This window comes from Salvelinus alpinus, chromosome 18 (genome assembly GCF_045679555.1).
Source record: "Salvelinus alpinus chromosome 18, SLU_Salpinus.1, whole genome shotgun sequence".
NCBI lineage: Eukaryota > Metazoa > Chordata > Actinopteri > Salmoniformes > Salmonidae > Salvelinus > Salvelinus alpinus.
This window is the reverse complement of record NC_092103.1, coordinates 13,530,315-13,548,808: the sequence shown is the minus strand read 5'-3', so window position 1 is coordinate 13,548,808 and position 18,494 is coordinate 13,530,315. Positions and strand designations below refer to the sequence as shown.

Here is an 18,494-nt window from a genome sequence, read left to right as displayed (position 1 = left end):
GTAATTAACTACAGTGCCTTCAGAAAGTATTCACAGCCCTTTACTTTTTTCACATTTTGTTGTGTTACAAAGTAGGATTAAAATGGATTGAATTGTAATTTTTGGTCAACGATCTACACAAAATACCAACATTTATAAAAAGAATATGAAAAATATCTGTTAAAAACACCTTGGCAGCGATTACAGCTGTACGTTTTTTGGGGTAAGTCTAAGAGCTTTGCACACCTGGATTGTACAATATTTGCCAATTATTATTTTTCTAATTCTTCAAACTCTGTGAAGTTGGTTGCTGATCGTAGCCATTTTCAAGTCTCGCAGTAGATTTTCAAGCTGATTTAAGTCAAAACTTTAACTAGGCCATTCAGGAACATTTAATGTCATCTTGGAAAGCAACTGCAGTGTATATTTGGCCTTGTGTTTTAGGATTTTGTCCTGCTGAAAGGGGAATTTTTCTCCCAGTGTCTGTTGGAAAGAAGACTAAAATGATTTTGCCCGTGTTTAGCGGTATTCCGTTTCTTATTTTGTTATTGTAATTTTTACCCCCCTTTTCTCCCTAATTTCGTGATTACGATCTGGTCTCATCGCTGCAATTCTCCAATGGGCTTGGGAGAGGCGAAGATCGAGTCATGCTCCCCCGAAACATGACCCGCCAAACCGCGTTTCTTAACACCTGCTCACTTAACCCAGAATCCAGCTGCACCAATGTGTCGGAGGAAACACTTCAACTTACGACCGAAGTCAGCCTGCAGGCGCCCGTCCCGCCACAAGGAGTCGCTAGAGTACGACTCCTTGTGGAACACCAGGCTGTAGTGACGCAGCAACACTGCAGTGCCTTAGACTGCGGTGCCACTTGGGAGGCCCTTATTCAGTTTCTTTTAATTGTAAAAAATGGACAAGCATACCCATAATATGATGCAGCCACCACCATACTTGAAAAAAGTAAGAGTGGTACTCAATGATGTGCTGTGTTGGATTTGCCCCAAACATGATGCTTGTAGTTAAATTTACTTTTTGTTCTCTTTGCCAATTTTTTGCAGTATTACTTAAAGGGATACTTTGGCAACGAGTCCCTTTATCTACTTCCCCAAAGTCAGATGAATTAATGGATACCATCTTTACGTCTCTGTCTCAAGTATGAAGGAAGTTAGAGTTAGTTTTGCTTACAAGCATTACCCATAGACTCCCAGTCATTGCGCTACTAGCAACGATTATTATTTTCTACACATCTACCAATCGGTGCCCTTCTTTGCAAGGAACTGAAAAACCTCCTTGGTTGTTGTGCTTGAAACTCATTACTAGATTGCGGGACCTTACAGATAATTGTATGTGTGGGGTACAGAGATGGGGTAGTCATTCAAAAATCATGTTAACCACTATTACTGAACACAAAATGAGTCCATGCAACTTATGTGATTTGTGAAGCACATTTTTACTCCTGAAAGTATTTCGGCTTGCCATAACATAACAGGTTGAATACTTGTTCACTCAATACATTTCAGCTTTTCATTTTTTATTAATCTCAAAAATGTTATACAAACTAAATGCCACTTTGACATTATGGGATATTGTCAACATTCAGGCTGTAACACAACAAAATGTGGAAAAAGTAAAGGTGTGAGAACACTTAAAGGCAATGTAAATGTATTGAAAATGTATTAATTTGCCCAAGTTTGTCATAAGACATGAACAGAACGCATCAGTGATTCGTATTTCCTGCAACTTTCTAAAGAGGCAACAAGCATGCCCCTGTCTGTGTGTGGTGTGCACGTCTACCACTATTTGTAGCCGTTAGCGATGATGCGAATGAAAACAGTCTTCTGGTAGATGGAAAGGCTTTCCCAAAAACCTTCTCATTTAAATATGAACTACAAAGTAGCCTATGCTTACCTGGCAGAAGAATATAATTATTATTTTAATTAATCCAGCAGGTATTTACTTTGCAAACTCGGCCATCACGTGCACTACAAAAACACTTCTAAACAGCCTCTTGTGCTAGGTGCCCACTTGAATTAAAGGGCAACTACACCCAAAAATCAAAATTACTTAAATGTTTTCCAGACCTCAAAAGTTAGCTCCTGATGTGGTTTATGCATTGTTGTGGACTTAGAAAAACAACAACAGTGGATGTTCTATAAAAAAGTGTGATTTTTAGAGCGAGAACCATAAACCTGGAAAAACTAAATGGAGAAAACAGAATTTCGGAAAGAACAAAACGGAACCAGGCAAAAACTAGATTTTAGATCCCTACCTAAATATAAAATGTTTCAATAATTTAGGCTATGTAAATCAGAAAGATATAATACTTAAGACTGATATAACTCTTTTATTTGTATATATTTGACCTTTAATAGATTTTTCAAGATAATGTGGCCTATATAGATCCTTTTTCAGTTTTAATAAATTACATAATTTGAAAAGCAAACATTGTGGCAATTCATATCTTGCAGTAAAACTGTAAATAAGACTAATCAAGAGAAGACAGATTAAATGTTTTAAAAAAGGTTTACAATAGTTCTGATCAAATAGGACTATATGATATCCAAAACAACTAACAATACACTGAATTCCTACGTTTTTTGTCATTTAAATTGTAAAGTCATGTCTTTCAACACAATACCCCAACAAACTTTTCCAATCTGGGAAGTAAATCATTTCAATCAAATCAAATCAAAAATTGTATTTGTCACATACACATGGTTAGCAGATGTTAATGCGAGTGTAGCGAAATGCTTGTGCTTCTAGTTCCGACAATGCAGTAATAACCAACGAGTAATCTAACCTAACAATTCCACAACTACTACCTTATACACACAAGTGTAAAGGGATAAAGAATATGTACATAAAGATATATGAATGAGTGATGGTACAGAACGGCATAGGCAAGATGCAGTACATGGTATAGAGTACAGTATATACAAATGAGATGAGTAATGTAGGGTATATAAACATAAAGTGGCATAGTTTAAAGTGGCTCGTGATACATGTATTACATAAAGATGGCAAGATGCAGTAGATGATATAGAGTACAGTAAATAAATTTACATATGAGATGAGTAATGTAGGGTATGTAAACATTATTTTAAGTGGCATTGTTTAAAGTGGCTAGTGATATATTTTTACATAAATTTCCATCAATTCCCATTATTAAAGTGGCTGGAGTTGAGTCAGTATGTTGGCAGCAGCCACCCAATGTTAGTGGTGGCTGTTTAACAGTCTGATGGCCTTGAGATAGAAGCTGTTTTTGCTGTTTTTCTCGCCTTCTGGATGATAGCGGGGTGAAGAGGCAGTGGCTCGGGTGGTTGTTGTCCTTGATGATCTTTATGTCCTTCCTGTGACATCGGGTGGTGTAGGTGTCCTGGAGGGCAGGTAGTTTGCCCCCAGTGATGCGTTGTGCAGACCTCACTACCCTCTGGAGAGCCTTACGGTTGTGGGCGGAGCAGTTGCCGTACCAGGCGGTGATACAGCCCGACAGGATGCTCTCGATTGTGCATCTGTAGAAGTTTGTGAGTGCTTTTGGTGACAAGCAGAATTTCTTCAGCCTCCTGAGGTTGAAGAGGCGCTGCTGCGCCTTCTTCACAACGCTGCCTGTGTGGGTGGACCAATTCAGTTTGTCCGTGATGTGTACGCCGAGGAACTTAAAACTTACTACCCTCTCCACTACTGTCCCGTCGATGTGGATAGGGGGGTGCTCCCTCTGCTGTTTCCTGAAGTCCACAATCATCTCCTTTGTTTAATTGACGTTGAGTGTGAGGTTATTTTCCTGACACCACACTCCGAGGGCCCTCACCTCCTCCCTGTAGGCAGTCTCGTCGTTGTTGGTAATCAAGCCTACCACTGTAGTGTCGTCCGCAAACTTGATGATTGAGTTGGAGGCGTGCATGGCCATGCAGTCGTGGGTGAACAGGGAGTACAGGAGAGGGCTCAGAACGCACCCTTGTGGGGCCCCAGTGTTGAGGATCAGCGGGGTGGAGATGTTGTTACCTACCCTCACCACCTGGGGGCGGCCCGTCAGGAAGTCCAGTACCCAGTTGCACAGGGCGGGGTCAAGACCCAGGGTCTCGAGCTTGATGACGAGTTTGGAAGGCACTATGGTGTTAAATGTAGTCGATGAACAGCATTCTCACATAGGTATTCCTCTTGTCCAGATGGGTTAGGGCAGTGAGCAGTGTGGTTGCGATTGCGTCGTCTGTGGACCTACTGGGACGGTAAGCAAATTGGAGTGGGTCTAGGGTGTCAGGTAGGGTGGAGGTGATATGGTCCTTGACTAGTCTCTCAAAGCACTTCATGATGACGGAAGTGAGTGCTACGGGGCGGTAGTCGTTTAGCTCAGTTACCTTAGCTTTCTTGGGAACAGGAACAATGGTGGCCCTCTTGAAGCATGTGGGAACAGCAGACTGGGATAAGGATTGATTGAATATGTCCGTAAACACACCAGCCAGCTGGTCTGCGCATGCTCTGAGGACGCGGCTGGGAATGCCGTCTGGGCCTGCAGCCTTGCGAGGGTTAACACGTTTAAATGTTTTACTCACCTCGGCTGCAGTGAAGGAGAGCCCGCCGGTTATGGTAGCGGGCTGTGTCAGTGGCACTGTATTGTCCTCAAAGCGAGCAAAAAAGTTATTTAGTCTGTCTGGGAGCAAGACATCCTGGTCCGCGACGGGGCTGGTTTTCTTTTTGTAATCCGTGATTGACTGTAGACCCTGCCACATACCTCTTGTGTCTGAGCTGTTGAATTGCGACTCTACTTTGTCTCTATACTGGCACTTAGCTTGTTTGATTGCCTTGCGGAGGGAATAGCTACATTGTTTGTATTCGGTCATGTTTCCGGTCACCTTGACCTGGTTAAAAGCAGTGGTTCGCGCTTTCAATTTCGCACGAATGCTGCCATCAATCCACGGTTTCTGGTTTGGGAATGTTTTAATCTTTGCTGTGGGTATTACGTCACTGATGCACTTTCTAATGAACTCGCTCACCGAATCAGCGTATTCGTCAATGTTGTTGTTGGACGCAATGCGGAACATATCCCAATCCACGTGATCGAAGCAGTCTTGAAGCGTGGAATCAGATTGGTCGGACCAGCGTTGAACAGACCTGGGCACGGGAACTTCTTGTTTTAGTTTCTGTTTGTAGGCTGGAAGCAACAAAATGGAGTCGTGGTCAGCTTTTCCAGAAGGAGGGCGGGGGAGGGCCTTATATGCGTCGCGGAAGTTAGAATAACAATGATCTAGGGTTTTACCAGCCCTGGTAGCACAATCGATATGCTCATAGAATTTAGGGAGTTTTGTTTTCAGATTAGCCTTGTTAAAATCCCCAGCTACGATGAATGCAGCCTCAGGGTGTGTGGTTTCTAGTTTACATAGAGTCAGATAAAGTTCGTTCAGGGCCATCGATGTGTCTGCTTGGGGGGGAATATATACGGCTGTGATTATAATCGAAGAAAATTCCCTTGGTAGATAATGCGGTCAACATTTGATTGTGAGGAATTCTAAGTCAGGTGAACAGAATGACTTGAGTTCCTGTATGTTGTTATGATCACACCACGTCTCGTTAATCATAAGGCACCCCCCCCCCCCCCCCCCGCCCCTCTTCTTACCAGAAAGATGTTTGTTTCTGTCGGCGCGATGTGTGAAGAAACCAGCTGGCTGCACCGACTCCGTTAGCGTCTCTCGAGTGAGCCATGTTTCCGTGAAGCAAAGAACGTTACAGTCTCTGATGTCTCTCTGGAATGCTACCCTTGCTCGGATTTCATCAACCTTGTTGTCAAGAGACTGGACATTGGCGAGTAGTATGCTAGGGAGTGGAGCGCGGTGTGTCCTTCTCCGGAGCCTGACCAGAAGACCGCTTCGTTTGCCCCTTTTACGGCGTCGTTGTTTAGGGTCGCCGGCTGGGATCCGATCCATTGTACTGGGTGGAAGGCAAAACACAGGATCCGCTTCGGGAGAGTCATATTCCTGGTCGTAATGATAGTGAGTCGACGTTGCTCTTATATTCAGTAGCTCCTTCCGACTGTATGTAATGAAACCTAAGATTACCTGGGGTACCAATGTAAGAAATAACACGTAAAAAAAAAGAAACTGCATAGTTTCCTAGGAACGGGAAGCGAGGCGGCCATCTCTGTCGGCTATGTATCCTATTTTGGATGGAATCAAGGCATTAGAAGGCATTAGAATGTACCCGAGGCCACCAAAATAGAGCTACTTTGGCAAAACATTTTGACCCCTGGGGGGGCAAGACAAGTCAATGCTAGTGTTAGGGTACCAATTGTGACAGGTTTGGTATTGAAAAGGCCAGAGTTGGTAAGACTACTTACTGGTTTGGTAGAGAAAAGGCCACAGTCGTAGACCACCCCCCGCCGACCCGGGCGCCTGGCTAACTACTTTTTTCATCTGGCTGGCTCTATGTACGTGTACTTGTGGCTAATTGAGGTAAAATAGTAATTCTGCTCATAGATTATGCACATGTATGAACGACACATTGGCACCTCCAGCCCAAAGCAGGAGATTTAAAAAATACTTACTAGTCGCCAAAGTGCCGGAGAATGTCTTTAATATTCTTGATCACCAAGAATATTAAAGACAGAAGGATACTATCAACAAACTACTTGTTGATAAGCAACTGCTTGTTAGGGTAACGCTTAGAATAAGGGTAAGGGTTAGGGTAAGAGTTAAGGTTAGGGCTAGTAGATAGTTAGTTGAAATGTTAGTGATAGTCTGTAGAGCATCTACAGATGGAGTATCCAAATAAAGTGTTACCCATTTATGGCAATCCTCCCTCCCTACAATTTGACGTTTGCGCTGTACAGCAAATCAGCAATCTGTTGGCAAGCTCACCAGACCTGTGTTGATTAACAGTTTGCTGGTCCAATCAGAGGGCGTTCCACTAGCCAATCTGTTGCAAGTTGCTACTGTCTCTGGCTGAGTGGCGAGTAATCCACCGAGACTCTTCCTCAAAATGAGTGGCAAAACGTTATACAAAACCTGGCCAAATCATTTCAAGTCATCAGTCTCAAGTCAAAGTCTAATCCCAAGTCTTGAGGCTCAAACGTGACTCCAGTCAGACTCGAGTCAAAGTCATGTGACTCTAGTCCACACCTCTTGTGGTGGCTGCATCATATAACAGGTATGCTTGTTATCGGTAAACTTGGTATGATCAAAAGAAAATGAAGAGAGAAAAGCAGAGGCTAAATAATAGAGGAAATACTTCTGCAGTCTGATAAAGACATTACGTTGAGAGAAATCCACGTATTGGCAGGACAAAAACCTAAAAGTGAAATTCAAATCTAGGGATTGTTTGGCAGGTGGATAGGAAATCCTGAGTAATAATTCAAAGAAACGATGCCCTGGCACACTGTACTTGCAAAGACACTTGTTTATTTTGTGCCAACGTTTCAGCCTCGTGGCTCGTCGTCAGAGGTCATATCTGTATTCAAGCTACAACCTTATGAACTGTCAAACTCAGGCAAATGGCCACGAACAATGTAAACACGTGCCAAGCATGCACAGAATATTTGCCTAGATTTGTAACCCAGAGACATTTACATCCAGGCTTGAACACTTAACCACTGTGTAATGTATTGCATTGAAAGTTGAGGCACTAAGGCAACAAAATATGCAAAGGTGGATACTTTCTGATATGGGCACTATACATCATATTACACTACCAATGCAATTCTAAAGCAAGGGCTATGGAAAAGTACCATCAATCATACTCAGTTGTAGGAGTGTCCTAAATACCAAGACTGCAATATTCATGTAGTGAACGTTAATGCTTTATTACAACAAGAAAAAAAAAAGGAGTAATCAAACAAGCTCAATTCAAAATCAGGCTAACTTGGTAAATGAATAATCTAAATACCAATAAACGAGCTTTGCGGCAGGCAGCACTGACCATAAAGCAAGCAAAATGGTTGCGATGTATTATTGTTTAAAGGATTGTATACATTTTGAAAACAGCGTTGTATACTAAATATTTATTAGTATAAAAAGCTTGCAGCGGGAATAAATGTCAGCAGACTCGGTACATCAAAACTAGCTTGGCCCCCACCAGCATCTTTTCACTTGCTTTCCAGGAATCCACCATATCAGTAAATATGTGAGTGGCAGTGTAATACTTACAGTCTGTAAGGCTAGCGATCCCAGCAAGAGTAGTAATGGGAACATGAGGCATATCCCCATTCATGCTGAAGATGGGGGTGGGGGAGTCGTGTCGATGCACAGGTAGCTCAATGTCGTCGCTCTCCGACTGTTCCTCACATCTCCCAACCGCTGCAGAACAGAGAGGGCTTCATTAGAACAGCCAGCGGCAACGAGAGATGGACAATTCACAATATCACACAACGCTCCTCAATGTGCAACACTGCTCAGAAGAGCCGGAGCATGTTAAACCAAAGCATTGGTGAAAATAGAATCAGGGGCTTTCATATCAAAAGTCAAAGTGATGGAGGAAGAATTCTCAGGGATGAACTAACAGGGCTATATTAATTAGGCACCATTGTTAAGCTACGGCTGAGGGGATTGACACAGATTTGAAAGTAGTGCAACAGGATACAGAGGGTTAAACTGGTTAGTACAAGGTTATACAACTCATATAGCACTCACTGACAACTTTCACTCGGGCAGCAGCTCAAGATTTTACTTGCATTATAAATATGACCTAGGCATATTCCATTATGGAAACAGGAGCAATAGTAACATAAATTAATGAAATCGCATGCGAAGTAAAATAGGCTACTTGTTGTGCGCATGGTGACATAGGCTCCTCGTTGTGCAGATGGGGAAATAGGCTACTTGTTGTGGAGATGGGAAATAGGCTCCTCGTTGTGCAGATGGGGAAATAGGTTACATGGGGAAATTGGTCAATGGTTGCTAGAGCAAACACACTAGTACAACACATTAGCAGACATGCATCAGTGGGGAGAAGGAATTGAAGAAAACCCGAGTACAGTACTGGTGGTGCCCTTACTCTGAGTTCCAGGGGTGTCATCAAAAACAGCCCATACAAAATAGAGTCAGATCCTTTCCTACTGATAATGCAATGGCTTTGAAGCACGCATATAGTGCTTTGATTAGGACTGAGTGAACTGCAGAGCATTTAAAAAGTGTGTGCACTTATTGCATTTGGACGGAACACCTCATTATCATTCACTACTATTATCCTTGGCCACCGACAAGACAGCCACTGTCAGAGAAGGCAACAGGAGGAGTAATAATATCCCTTTTGCATGATCAACACCAGACTGACAGTAGAGACCAGGAACGGCAACACATAGCAATAGGCCTAGATGACGTGACATGGCACAGGTCTATTATCAGTGGTTACTGGGGTAGTACCATGATAATCCTAGGAAGAGGTGTGAACCCATGCATGCTTAAATGAAAACAGCTACCCCTTTCCGGCCCCAAATGCTCATGGTCACTCTGAAGCTGTGCTGGTTGGGTAGGAAGGTGGACGAGCAAGCAGCATATAGGATTATCTGGTTTAGGCAATTTCTCTGGCGCTGCAGGATCTTCCTGAAAACACTTTATATGTAGCGCCCTATAAAATGTGTCCTACCGCGGAGAAGTTATAATATCTGCCACAGAGGAGAAAACCATGCACACGCTTCAAAAAATATATGCTACTTATTGTTTTTATCTATAAAATGTCTTGCACAACTAACTTCATTCGTTTTTATTACTTTACGATCAAACCATGTAAACGTCATGACGCGCAAGTGGAGAAGGACCGTCTCATTTCAAACAAGCGCACTTCCGTCCTCATCCACCGGCTCTCTTCGATTACCTTTGACTTTTTTCAAAATGAGGCGAGAGGTCGGAGAGAGGACGCAGGAGATGAGCAAATCCAATTGAGAAAAGGCCCCTGTCTGTGTGTGCACGTTTGTCTACGACAAAGCCGTTAGCAATGACTTTAATGTAATTACAAGTCTTCTGGTAGATGGAAAGGCTTTCCAAAAAACCTTCTCAATCACGAGTGCTACAGAAACATCGCTTACCAAACAACCGTCTCAGGTTGGTGTACAGTTGAATTAAAGGGCAACTACACCAAAAAACAAAATTTCTTAAATTGTTGTGGTCTTCTGGTGTGATTTAAGAATTGTTGTGCACTAAGAACATCCTTTTATTTTTTAAGTGTGATTTTGAGAGCGGAAACTGAAACCTGGAAAAATAAAACAGAAAACGGAATGTGGGGCAAGAAAATTACGGAATCAGGCAACAAAAAAAATCTGATATGCTCCCTAACTGTGAATTTGCAGCTAGCTACTGGGCAATTCCATGGTAATTTAATTCCATTTAAATTGTATGTCAAACAAAAACTATTGATTTCAAAGTTTAACTCTCTGCACAAGGACTACTTTTAACAAATTACACTGAACATTTGACAAAAACACATTTACTAGAAGAACTGTGCAGATGAAAAGTTTGGTAACAGATTTCCTTAAAATCTCCCTCAGATTATGTGCCCATGTTTTCCAAGAACATGTCAAATATCTGCTCTGAATTAAGCTCCGAAGTAAGATTCAACGATGTCTGCAGAAAGAATGGGGTGTCCGCTATAACATGACACAATGGCTTTCAAACAATCTCCTTTGGTTATTGAACTAGAGTAAGTGAACTGGATTTACAATGGTAACGGAATTGCGGTAACAGAATGTCATCATGTGTCCCTGATCTGCACTAGAAAGAAAGCAAGGCTGTCCCCAACTAAAAAAAAATATTGGTCGACCGAAAGTAGTCTGTTCTTTCGACCAATTGATAGTGTATTTTTCCATATAAAATCAACTATATGCACTGAGCTTGTCTGATACTTTAAACACACCACTTGATTAAATAATTAAGACACACAAATGACTTGAGGGAGCCAGCGCGTGCCTGTGACTGGCACACGTTGCCTCGCTCTCCTCCCCGCTGCAGTGAGCAGGTACAGCAACAGTGTTTATTGGCTGTCCGTGGTGCTGAAGCTGCAACATAATTACAGCCATTCCTAGTTAATTTAAAAAAAACTTTTTCTCTGACTGAAAAGTTATTACCAAATTCCCTAATTTGTTTATGAAAAACATTACCTATTCCTTCAACCCTTGATCTCTGTACGTGACACATGAATGCATCGCATGCACATATGCAATAGGTCTAGCCCTATTGTCCATCATAATCACTTCAATAAATTGGTTATAACAAACTCCAACACCGTAACACGTGACATGCAGAGGACGTGAAAAAGAAACTCGAAATGGGGTAATGTTTACTGGTTGCTCAGGAGGGAAAGGGGAAGTCCGATGTATGGAAGACATTTGACAGTTGTGGAAGCCACTGGAGATCAAGAAAAAGAAGGAGGGTATAGGAGCAAGCACTGCGTGTGTGCCAAACATGTGCGGTTAGAAAAAAATATTTGTACAAATCTGACGGGTTGGAACAGTGTAAATAATGCTAAATAAATTACGTGTACCAGAGAGTCTGTTCTAACGGGGATTTTTTAAATTCAATTATTACTGCAAAGACTAAAAACAGTTGCATGCATCCGTGAATGCAATTGCTGACATGTTGCAGTTTATTTATTGTTTTGGCTAATTATTCGAGAAACCCTTTGTTATATCATTTGTAAACTAAAATACTTGATTGCATTTCAAAACATGAATGACTTGTATGGTGGTTATACAAGGCTACTATACTAAGACTACTAATGTTAACGACATTACTTATGAATATAACAATGATCGTAATAACAATATGAAGGAGATCAAGAAAAGGAGAGTGTAGGAGAGAGAGCTGCGTGCGTATTGTGTGTAACAAACAGGTGTTAGATTACAATCAGGGCATAAAATAAATGTTTTGGTCCACCAGCCCCGCTAAAATTACACCAAGAAAACGCAAACAGAAAAAATTGATGAGCATGCTTTGTAATGTTTCTAAAACAATAAATGTATTACTAATAATAAGTAATGTGTGTATACTGATACATTTTATTTTTTTGACCCAAGACTTTTAACTAAAATATCACAGAGAAATGTTCAGGGAGGTTACTGTGGTAGCACAACTTGAGTCATGTTTGTGCCTGTGAGATTGAGTCTGACTATTACAAGCATTGTCTTCTCTTCCCTAGCAGTTGATCTCAAACATAGAGAAACATACCATTCGGCCATCAGATTTGCCACAAATGCTCCTTATAGGACACAACACCGCACTCTATACTCCTCCGTAAACTGGTCATCTCTGTATACCCGGCACAAAACCCACTGGTTGATGCTCTATTTGAAATACAACACCCGCGACTGAAACAAGCTGCAAAAAACACTCAAACCGGACAGTTTTATCGCAATCTCTTCATTCAAAGACTCAGTCATGGACACTCTTACTGACAGTTGTGGCTGCTTCGCGTGATATATTGTTGCCTCTGCCTTTTTGCCCTTTGTGCTGTTGTCTGTGCCCAATAATGTTTGTACATTGTTTTGAGCTGCTACCATGTTGTTGTCATGTTGTGTTGCTGCCATGCTATGTTCTTGTCTTAGGTCTCTCTTTATGTAGTGTTGTGGTGTCTCTCTTGTCGTGATGTGTGTTTTGTTCTATATTTTTATTTATTTTTTATCCCAGCCCCAGCATTGCAGCGTGAGGTGGAATAGGCTATATAGGATTTGTAGTTCTTTGATTTCGTGCGATTAATTTACCAGCTATGAAACTAAACAACGGAAATACTTTGAAAACAGCTACTGCAGCATTTATTTTACTATAAATGTGATCACACTTGAATATTTTTATCCACAAACGTGAGTGAAATGCTCACACTGTGGAGCCCTGACCACCGGCCAACGTGGCTGGTGAAATAGACATCTTACCCACCAATGCCAAAATCTACCTGCATTTGGCAGGTGTTAATTATAGGCCCCGATTACAATATGGTAATCTTTCTGACCGCTTGGAACAGTGTAAACAGCACTAAGTAAATTAAAAGCAGCCTATACCAGAGATATAAATCCTAGCAAAGAGTTGTTTTTTTAACTTGTGAAATTGCTTTTGCGTGTTGCAGTGGCGTGAGGCTTGGAGCTCACGGAATCAGTAGGCTATTAAACAAACTCAAACATGCAACAGAAGCAGAATCTGTCTTATTTCTGTAGATATATGGTTGATTTATAAAGCCAGGCACATTTAACAGACAGGCTATTGATTATAGACCTAATTAAGTTGGGGTTTCCTCTCTCCTCAATGTTCTTAGACAATTAAATCTCCTCACTCCGCTGCTGCCTCCGCCGCATTGTTCTCAACACCAATATGCTGGTTAACTTTGCTATTATGCACATAGCAACATGGTCTTGGAAAAGGCGCCCCATTCAACAGCGCACTGAAGATTGTTTCAGAACCGCAGACATCAACCGCTATCCAATGCGAGGAAAACCGCATTTGTTATAAAATATATATATTTTTTTATTAGTGGTGCACCATTGTTCTTAAATAATATAACCATATACAATTTCAGTAGCATATGTCAGAGCGATGGACTGTGCCATCCCCATGGCCTCAGCAATGGATTAGTCCACTGAAACAGGCATAAATCAGACGGCTGTCTAGTGCGCCGTGAAAAATATATGTATATTTATGATTGCTTGACTAAAGAAATCTCAGTCGACCAACAGCCTATCGACCAAACAATCAACCAGTCAACTAAACGGGGTCAGCCCTAACAAACGCATAAATATGAATGTCATTCTCTTCATGGTATAAATATGCAATATACTCCTTTGCATATTTGGGTATTATTCTACACAATGGCTATCATTCTAATGAGCTCTGCACCCAAACAAGACCAAATTTGTTTGGTTCTGGCCGTACCAAATCTGAACCAATCACAGAGATGTCTATGTTTCACAAGTTTGGACATCCAAGTGCAGCACAGTAGAGCTCAGTAGAGTACAGTACAGCACAGAACAGTAGAGCTCAGTAGAGTACAGTACAGCACAGAACAGTAGAACTCAGTAGAGTACAGCACAGAACAGTAGAGCTCAGTACAATACAGTAAAGTATAGTTCAGTAGATTTTAGTGTACTCTACTGTGTACTGTACTGAACTCCTGTGTTGTACTGAACTATACTCTACTTTTCTTTACTGTACTCTACTGTCCGAACTTGTGAACCCAACTGTGGTTTGTGACTACTATGATTTTCTATTGTAGCCAACTCAATTGCAAAAATTCCATTGCCACATTTTCTGAAATTCCGTTACTGATTTGGTAACAGATTTTTTTTTTTATCACTTCATAATTCATAACCAAAATTGATATCAGTAAAAACTAGAGGCCGACCCGATTAAATCGGCAGGGCCGATTTCAAGCTTTCATAAGAATCGGTAATCGGCATTTTTGGGCGCCGATTACGGCTAATTACATTGCAATCCACGTGTTACGCGAGTGCAGCAAGGAGCCATGGTAAGTTGCTTGCTAGAATGAAACTTATTTTATAACAAACAATCAATCTTAACATAATCACTAGTTACCTACACATGGTTGATGATATTACTAGTTTAACTAGCTTGTCCTGCGTTGCATATAATTAATGCGGTGCCTGTTAATTTATCATCGAATCACAGCCTACTTCGCCAAACAGGCGATGATTTAACAAAAGCGCATTCGCAAAAAAAGCACAATCGTTGCACTAATGTACCTAACCATAAACATCAATGCCTTTCTTAAAATCAATACACAAGTATATTTTTTAAAACCTGCATATTTAGTTAAAAGAAAATCATGTTAGCAGGCAATATTAACTAGGGAAATTGTGTCACTTCTCTTGCGTTCAGTGCAAGTAGAGTCAGGGTATATGCAGCAGTTTGGGTCGCCTGGCTCGTTGTGAACTGTGTGAAGACCATTTATTCCTAACAAAGACCGTAATTCATTTGCCAGATTTTTACACAATTATGACATAACATTGAAGGTTGTGCAATGTAACAGCAATATTTAGACTTAGGGTTGCCACCCGTTAGATAAAATACGGAACGGTTCCGTATTTCACTGAAAGAATAAACATTTTGTTTACGAAATGATAATTTCCGGATTTGACCATATTAATGACCCAAGGCTCGTATTTCTGAGTGTTTATTATATTATAATTAAGTCTATGATTTGATATTTGATATAGCAGTCTGACTGAGCGGTAGTAGGCAGCAGCAGGCTCGTAAGCATTCATTCAAACAGCACTTTCCTGCGTTTGCCAGCAGCTCTTCGCAATGCTTGAAGCACAGCGCTGTTTATGACTTCAAGCCTGTCAACTCCCGAGATTAGGCTAAGAACATCCAAAAGTCAAAGGGTATATGAAATACAAATGGTATAGAGAGAAATAGTCCTATAATTCCTATAATAACTACAACCTAAAACTTCTTAACTGGGAATATAGAAGACTCATGTTAAAAAGAACCACCAGCTTTCATATGTTCTCATGTTCTGAGCAAGGAACTTAAACGTTAGCTTTTTACAAGGCACATATTGCACTTTTACTTTCTTCTCCAACATTGTGTTTTTGCATTATTGCAACATGTTTCATAATTTATTTGAGACTAAATTGATTTTATTTGTGTATTATATTAAGTTAAAATAAAAGTGTTAATTCAGTATTGTTGTAATTGTCATTATTACAAATATATATAAAAAAAAATGTAAACGTCAGATTAATCGGTATTGGCTTTTTTTGGTCTTCCAATAATCGGTATAGGCGTTGAAAAAGCATAAATCTGTCGACCTCTATTAAAAACACTAACAAATTGATAGGTCTACCTTTACTTGTTACTTGTGTGAACTTTCATTATCCTCCCTCCTCATAAGGGAGAGACATTTTTAAATATCTTTAATATGTGGGTTTTTGGTAACGGAATTTCAAGGCACAAGGCAATGTTTCTTAAACTTACAGAAGGCAGAAAAATGTATCCAAATATAAGTGTTGATATTAGTAGGCAGAGATCTTTACTTCAACATTTATGTTTTGATGCATTTCTAATACCGTTTAAGACTTTCTGATAGATGTTTTCTAAAACCCCTTTTCCACCAGTTTGACCAGAAAAAAATGATCTGTCATTTGACAACCAATTTGATATGCTCCTATGAACTTCACATGTTGGTGCTCATGGGAAATGACCTACTACTATAGTTGTTACTATTATTTTAATGTGTATTTCTTTCTGGTCGATAACCATCATTCAAGCAGTAACATTCCCCCATAATCAACTAGTCTATACAAAACTTTTACACCTACTTTAATACAACTACATTTGCCGTGAATACAGCAGACCTGCAGCCTGTATGTGTAGACTAAAATATGTTGGTAAATGAAAAGCAAACACTGTAAACAAATTTCAGTCATTTGGGATAGCCACGACATTTTCCACAAATAATGGGTCATTTAGCTTGCTCATGTACTTGGTAGATGAATTCGATAACATTGAAAAAGTAGCTATACTCAAGTTAAGATAGACACTGTATCCGTGCATTAAGTGCTAGCTTGTAGCGAGCAACATACTACGTTCCCATTAGCAAGCAAGTCCTCTTCCCGGCCGCATTTTAGATGGGTGATCTTTGCCATCATTTGCATGCACTACTAAGTAAACATGGTGTATAAATAATGAGGTTGCTAATTTAGCTACGGTGTGCACACAAGCTTTATTAGGTAACTACCTAGCACTAGCTGCAGAATTAAATATTTAATATATTATAATAACATATATAATACATGCCATTTAGCAGACGTTTTTACCCAAAGCGACTTACTATTATTACATGTGCATACATTTTATGTATGGTGGTCCAGGGAATCAAACCCACTACCCAGGCCTTACAAGCACTATGCTCGACCAACTGAGCTACATGCCTAGCATTGGCCAAATTAGCCATCTAGCTAGCAAAGTTGAATGGTGCTGAATTGTATTTCTGCTTTATCCCAGTGATGCTTAACTATCTAGCTAGCTAGTTACCACCTTGACAGAATCCGACTTCTGTTCATTTCTTCTCTCTAGTCGGAACAGTGCTATGCCGGAATGTGGACAGCCAGAGCCCAGTGCGGTGTATCGCTTGGAAAACCAACCTCAATCCAAGGATGGAATATGTCACTGTACTCCTAATTATCCCGAAATGGTGAATGGTGAATCGAGAAGATTGGAATACTGCTAGTTTTTTAATTAAACTGCAGTTTTTGGCAGCATTCTCGGCTAGCAAATGCTATAGTAGCCCATTAGATTCCATGAAAATGCAACGCCTAGCATTGGGATGAGTAGCTACTGGAAGTGTTGTCAAATCCAATGGGCTGCTTTAGCATTTGCTAGCATGCTGACGAAAATTGCAGTTTAACTAAAAACGAGCAGAATTTCAGTCTTCTCAGTGTATCATTTTGAATAATGGGATAATTAGGAGTACAGCGCCCTCTCCCATCCCTGGATTTTAGGTACATTGTCCGAGCCATATTTCGCACCGTCTCCACTGTGTTCTGATCACGGGCTGCCTACCATTCAGACCTTACAGGGAAGATCTAATTACAGTGACCGTACGGTCTGAATCTTTAGACTAGTTACAACCTAACCTAGTCAGTTACCTCATTCACCAGCACCAATTTACCGAGCAGTGCAAAAGAGTAAAATCTAGATAATGAGAGCTGACTTGCTAATGTTGCTGGCTTAGTCAGTTGAGAGGGCCTTCTAAGCATCATTTTCTAGTCAGGAGGCTAAACATTGTCAGCAACAGAGACTTGCTCCTTGAGTAATGTTAGCTGGATGTGTACATAGTTAGTTAGCTCATCTATAGTATAACTATGATCACCTAGATTGAAGGATAACCGTTTGACAAGCTGGATTCATGATTACAGACATGATTATTCTCTCTGCTGCTCTGGCTGATAACATAGCCGCACATCTGTCTCTCTCACTCTCTCTAGCAACACAGTAATTGGTCAGATACAGTAGGTTGCTAATTGCTCATCCAACACCAATTAGGGTCCAATGTACTTAATCAACTTTCTTTTCATCAACTACGCAATAGTCTAACATAGTCCTGATTTATTCATGTTTGTGTTTTACAATAACCCAGTTTTTCACATCCCTTTTCCTGATGATCTAGCAAGCTTTCCGAGCAAGGTGGCTATATTTATTGGCTTTATCAAGTTACATTAATATCTACAACATTGGATAGATTGCTAATTTCCCTGTAAACAAATGAATCTAAGTTGGTTGAAGTTGCCAATCCAATGCAAAAGGAATAACTAAAGGTATATTTAACATGTTATCACCTAGACAAGGGGTGGTCTCATCACAAATTATTATGTTAAATCTCTGTGGTGTATCTGATGATTCAATTTGATAGATTGTAGCTAGCTAGATAACTTGGTGGATAATAAAGCTGCAGCTATTACTTTATAAGCGATTAGGTCAATTATGCTTAATGTGTACAATTTGGTAGCCTCTAAACGGTGAATAGCAAGCTTGCACAGTTTATTAGGCAAACGTTTAAACCAGTTTAGTTGACATTGCAAAAATATACTA

At 40.5% G+C, this 18,494-nt stretch overlaps 1 protein-coding gene across 4 annotated transcripts in view; it reads right to left on the bottom strand.

Annotated features, from left to right (window-relative positions):
* The window catches only part of LOC139543829 (nipped-B-like protein B), a 50,867-nt gene that overhangs the window by 31,393 nt on the left and 980 nt on the right, over positions 1-18,494 (bottom strand). For all 4 annotated transcript variants that reach the window (XM_071350287.1, XM_071350288.1, XM_071350289.1 and 1 more), the window contains exon 2: positions 8,112-8,261. In XM_071350287.1, the coding sequence (XP_071206388.1) occupies positions 8,112-8,175 (64 nt within the window). In that variant the 5' untranslated portion in view covers positions 8,176-8,261. The remainder of the gene's footprint in view (positions 1-8,111; positions 8,262-18,494) is intronic.